At 50.4% G+C, this 5648-nt stretch overlaps 3 protein-coding genes across 3 annotated transcripts; 1 reads left to right on the forward strand and 2 right to left on the reverse strand.

Annotated features, from left to right (window-relative positions):
• Positions 1-809: 809 nt before the first annotated feature.
• On the forward strand, positions 810-2729 carry GNI_141760 (hypothetical protein; the record flags this gene model as incomplete). The annotated part of the gene is made up of 1 exon (XM_011134298.1): positions 810-2729. The coding sequence occupies one exon, from the start codon at positions 810-812 to the stop codon at positions 2727-2729; it is 1920 nt and encodes a 639-aa protein (XP_011132600.1).
• Positions 2730-3117: 388 nt separating this feature from the next.
• GNI_141770 (hypothetical protein) lies at positions 3118-3836 on the reverse strand (the record flags this gene model as incomplete). Its single annotated transcript, XM_011134299.1, has 2 exons — positions 3118-3744; positions 3789-3836. The coding sequence occupies 2 exons, from the start codon at positions 3834-3836 to the stop codon at positions 3118-3120; spliced, it is 675 nt and encodes a 224-aa protein (XP_011132601.1).
• A 420-nt stretch (positions 3837-4256) lies between these two features.
• GNI_141780 (MAK16 protein) lies at positions 4257-5022 on the reverse strand (the record flags this gene model as incomplete). Its single annotated transcript, XM_011134300.1, has 2 exons — positions 4257-4854; positions 4961-5022. The coding sequence occupies 2 exons, from the start codon at positions 5020-5022 to the stop codon at positions 4257-4259; spliced, it is 660 nt and encodes a 219-aa protein (XP_011132602.1).
• Between the last annotated feature and the right edge of the window lie 626 nt (positions 5023-5648).

Genomic DNA, 5648 nt, shown 5'->3' on the forward strand with positions numbered 1-5648 from the left:
AAGGGATGCGCGCCCACAGCAGCTGTACCATCACCGTCTCGTCCATATTGTATGAGGTCTCCCTCACTAGACCCGCTACCGCATCTAGCCAGTCCTCAAACCGCTCTTCGTCGGTAATGTCGGCCTTGGGCCAGGCGCTGCTATTGAGCGCTGCTACCCACGCGGCACGTTCGGACTTGTCCATGGCTTCTGACGGCGGGAACCTCGGCATGTACTCGAACCCTATCGTGTCCTGAACCCATCCAGTAGTTGTCGCCACTGAGTCGTCCGGGGTGGGTTGAGGACACGGGGTGCCGCCAAGGGCGTCCCTGCGTGGAGAGAGCTCCACATTACTGGTCGTCGCATCGGAGTGTAGGTTGAGCATCACTTGTAGGTTTGTGTAAAAATTTCCCCCCTCCCTCTTTTGTTGTTGACAATCTCTTCTGAGCTCGTTGTGTCTCCGGACGGCTCAGTAGTGACGCGGTTGCGTGTGCGCGTCTGCGGGGATTGAATCGCGGACATCGGGTTGTCTTGACTGAGCGCAGGTTCGCGAGTCTCAAATTTCGGTTGCAAGTTTTTTGTGTTTGATTTTTGTTCTGTCCGTTGAACGGAAGCAAAGAAGACTACAGACGCGAAGAAGCTAAGAGTACAACAACCCAAGTAGAAAGAACGGTATTGAAAGCGATAATAGCGAAGCAAATTAGGGAAGCAAATTAGTGGATAGGTAAGTTAGTGGATAAGTAGGTTAGTGAACAAACAGTATGAAGACGATAACGAGTAGTTCGGTTGGTTGTGTGTTGGATAGTGTTGTGGTGGTGGGTGCATTTGGGATGCCTGCGGAGGGTGTGTTGCCGTACGATTTGGTGGATATGGCGGCGAATCGTTGGCGTAAGTTGTGGCAGGCTAATTTGGGTGGTCGGAGTAGGTTACAGCCGTTGATATTGCCGGATGAGATGGTGGATGTGATGGAAGTGGAGGAGTCAAAGGCGCAGGCAACGAACCGTGAGGATGTGGCGTTGTTGACGTTGTTGAACTTGCTGGAGGGTGAGCTACATGCAAAGAACTCGGAGTGGGAGGCGGGTCAGGGAGATCGATTGCTGGGTTGCATGGCGTATGCCCGTCAGGTGTGTCAGAATCAGTCGGAGAAGAGGCTGCGGCGACTGGAAGACACGCAGGAAATGTTGGTCAAAAGTGTGCATGTGCTCGCTAAGGACGTGGTCACCAAAGCCTGGCAACCACAGGCGATTCCGCGCGCAGTGGTAGCAAGCGTGAAAGCCAGTTTCACCAAGGTGGTCGCTCAGATAGAGAGTCTTCTCGAAGTACTTCCCCTCGAACACTTCGCGATCGTGCCCCAGATAGTGGACAGGATGTTAGGAGACGCACTGGTACTGGACCTAGATCGGCAACGTCAGTACCCGATACTGAAGGCGGTAATGGGGTATTTGTTTCGTGAACTGTTTTCGGCGGAAGTGGACAACGGCGAATATCAGGGCAACAACCGGCAATTGACCACGGTGATAGTTCTTAAGCCGACGGCACACTTCGACGGGCTGGCATCCTATGTGTACAAGATGAGTAGTCTCGCGGGTCGCGATGAACCGTCGCGCAAAGAGTTGGGTGAGATTGGACGCCGCGAGATGCTTAATTTGTACGCAGGTGTATGCGCAATTGCCGGCCAACTTTTTGACCGTGAGGCGCTCTTGAAGATGCCCCACTATCTGACCCAGCAGGATATCGGAGACCTCGACAAGGGCCGCAGACTTGACACTTTCGAGGTGGGCGAAGTGCCTGCTAACCCCTTCGAGGTACCCGGTGCCGTGGTCTCACACCACTGCCCACCACTCTGGTATGACATGCTCAACAAGCAGTTCTTCCCGTGGCTCTTCGAAATGATCCAAGAGGCACCTCCCTACAAGCCCGCCACCTCCGCCAAACAATTGAAACCACCTACCCCGCGTACCATTGCTCATCACAACCCCTTCACCGATATCAAAAGAACTACATGGACCAAGCTCGAGGCTCCTATCGTTGAAAGCGCTCAAGGGGAGTACTGCTTCCCTTTCCTCGGATACCTTACAGACGGAGGCTCTGAAAACGCGCAGGCAGGCGTAACCGTGCGCGGCAACACATGGGCCAACGCCAGTGGATTCCGGAGCAGCACCAACAGCACCGGTAGCACGATGAGTGGGATCAGCACTGACAGTGCCGGTTTCACTTCAACCTGGGGCAGCAGTGTCAGTCTGACTGCACCTGAGTCAGAGGTGGCTGGGCTTGAGGTTGCTAAGGTCGAACCTGAGCCCCCCAAGCTGATGGAGCAGCCCATGGACCTGGCCTACCTGGCGAGCGGAAGACGAGTGGACTTCCAAGAACTCACCAACAACCTTGAATGCTGGGACAATCTACTGTACCGTGTGCCGGTCTCGCAGCACATCTCCGAAAGACCGCAGGCCACCCCACAAATGATCCGGAAACTCAGCACCTCTTCCAGCCGTCGAACCACGCCTCAATTGACACGAAAATTCAGCACCTCAAGTCGAACACAGGACGACTTTGAGAACGGTTTTGAGACCCGCACCACCCGCAAAGTCACCATCCGACGCACCTCCACGACTAACGGTGGCATTACCGCCAGCGAGACCACCTCCACTACCACCACCAGCACCGAGCATCATGACGACCCCCTCGTACCCTGGCAATCCTGCCTCGGACGCATAGAATACCCCTTCATACCCTCGATCACCCATCCGTGACGATCCACTACCAGAACGACCCTTTTTTCAACCAAGTTTTTCATTGACCTTCATTGACCAAATAATGCAGTGAATAATGCACTGGACTAACCCTTGCAGGTTTCGACGCTTGCTGGTACCCACTGGTTCATCGTCATCGCTCACCCACAGTCGGTTTGTTGACAAGTTTGTGTGCTAAGTTTGTGTGCTAAAGCTTTGATGAACCAACCTTACTACCGACCCGTTTCATTGGTCTAACTCTTGGATGATCCGATATTGCCCCCACCCCCTTCACAATGGGCGATCTGGGCATCGATCCATCCTAGTGCCTGTTGCACGCGAAGCGAGCGCTGTACCATTGTGTGGCTCCATTCCAGAGTAGCACACGTCATTGACGAGATAAATTCCGTCACTTAACAAAAATAGTCAAGGAAGAAGCCGACTCCAAATCACTGTGTGGTCTAGCAAAGGACATCAGGTACTTAATAGACAACAAGTAGTCTCTTGAGTGTGCATGAGTGTTGTTGCCATCCTCGTCGAATCTGTTGTCAGTTCTTCTAGCAGATATGGTTGTTCCGACCCCCCAATTGTTCCCCACGGCGGTGACCAGACTGCTGGGCCCTATTTCGTCGTCGAGGATGAGTAGGTCATCAAGGCGCACGCTGGCGCTTGCGGTAGACCAGAGTGCCGCGTTGCAATAGAGTTCATATTGGATGGAATCATTCGCCAATCGAAATTCTTGATACTGGTCCGCACCTGCATGAGTCTGAGTATCTAGGACCCATGTGATGTAGGAATTAATTACTGTTGCTATACCATTTAACTCATCAACGGATCTCACAATAAATAAGCACCTCGTGAGATCAAGAATCTTTCCTTCGCAACAACATAGGAACATCTCCATGTTCCTACCCAGCTTTACCAACACATCATTCATACCTTCTAAACGCCAAGTAGGAATCGTGCTTTGCAAACCGAAGTTCGGGTAAAAACCTTCCGAGCCTTCAGTTATAACATCCGACCCACCACCGTACAACTCGCCACAATACTCACTTGACAAACCACTACAGGAACCCTCACCTGACGCGCTGCCATCATCACATGACTCATTACAGCACCCCCGTACATCTTGCCGCAATTGGAAAAATCCCCGGATTCCTATACAATAGAACGGTACTCGTGATTACTACTTCATACATGAAAGGACACGCACCATAAGGAACCATAAGGAAAGGGAATGTAGCAGGGAATGAAGGAAGAAATGCATGTCTAGTACTGTAGGATGTCATTCCATGCGATCAAAACTAGTCGCTCCTTTTATATATTTTTCGGCCCACTTAATTATCGATCCAACACCCCAGTCCCTTCACCCCAGTCCCCCTCCCTACCCCAGTCCCCTTCCCTACCCCAGTCCCTCTCCCTTCAGATTTTGCCACAAAAGCGCGCTTGTTTGGCAGGTTTGTCAGATCTTGTTTTCGATTGGGGGTGAGGTTAGGTCCAACTAGGAGTGATGACGCAAAAAATAGCTGTTTTTCACTAGCGTACCAGCTAGAACATTTCTTCTATATCGTCCTCTAATTCGTCTTCTGGACCTTCATCATAGCCACGTTCTATCTCCTCTTCATCTTCTTCTTCCTCATCGTGGAGTTCATTGAAGGCTGGTGAGAAGTTGTAAATGTCCCCATAGTGACCGGCGGCTAGTCGGGAAACTAATTCTCTCTCCACTGTCGTTTGTAGCTGGGCCGCTCGGAGAGCTACAACTTCTCGTTTTCGCTCCCTTCGCCGCACCTTGCCTGTCTCATACTCTAGAACTTTCTTCGGCTGAGCCGCCATATGTGTCATCCGTCGCAAGTATTCACGTATCTTACAGAGGCGTTTTTTGCAACGCTGGATTTGATAGTCTTTATAAATGTTCATCATATGCCTGTCAATCTGCTCAAACGCTTTACCTGTATCTTCACTCAAGCGGATTTTCTCCCACATATAACGAGGAGTATGAGATCTCTCTACAGTCTTTAAATATAGAAAGCATACTCCATCCTCCTCCAGTATCGTACCATAATTCCCATTCGCCAAAGGACACGTGGTTCTCATACATAACCCTGTCACATTATACGGATGCTGACATAAAACAATGTCTTTAAACCTAAAACGAACATTCGTTGTGATGGACCGACCTCCATTACGATGAAAACAGCTACTCCGCCAGCACGAAGTGTGTGCGCACACACACGTGTTTCCACAAGTCTTACTTTCGTTTATAAGAACAAAAATTCTTGCCTACAACATCCCAAATCACATCATCGGATTGCATAGTAATACGAGAGCAATACTATGGACGAAAAAATCATGAATTAAAAATCGGCCGGGACTCCTGTGAATGAAGACCAAATCGCCACTCGCGCCTCCAAGGCATTCTGGCCGGCCAAAAGAGAGAACAAAAACTTCACTATCTTCAAAAGTGAAGATAGACGATAGATTCGCTAAGTGAGATATCATACCGACATGTTGATTTTCGTCACTCAACTTTTATTCTTCACCGGGCATTTCCGACCCGTTCGTCGGCCCCTAAACTGACGGTCCCTGACCCGCCCTAAACTGACGGTCCCTGACCCGCCCGAGATATCTTCATTTTACTATAGGGTATTCACGGACCCAGAATTCTCGAAGACTTATAAACGAGATACTCGAACCGGAGAGCTCATAACAGATCATAGCTTATACAATGTGGAGGACTATGTCGAACTGGAATTTGAAAAGAAGCCAGAAAGGAAGGAGAGAAGTAAAAGGGATAAACAAAGTGCCGTGAAGAAGGATGCCGTGAAGAAGGATGCCGTGAAGAAGGATGCAGATACGCGGACATCTGAGAAGCGGACATCTGAGAAGCGGACATCTGAGAAGCGGACATCTGAGAAGCGGACATCTGAGAAGCGGACATCT

The sequence above is a fragment of the Gregarina niphandrodes genome (assembly GCF_000223845.1).
Source record: "Gregarina niphandrodes unplaced genomic scaffold scaffold00039, whole genome shotgun sequence".
Lineage (NCBI taxonomy): Eukaryota > Apicomplexa > Conoidasida > Eugregarinorida > Gregarinidae > Gregarina > Gregarina niphandrodes.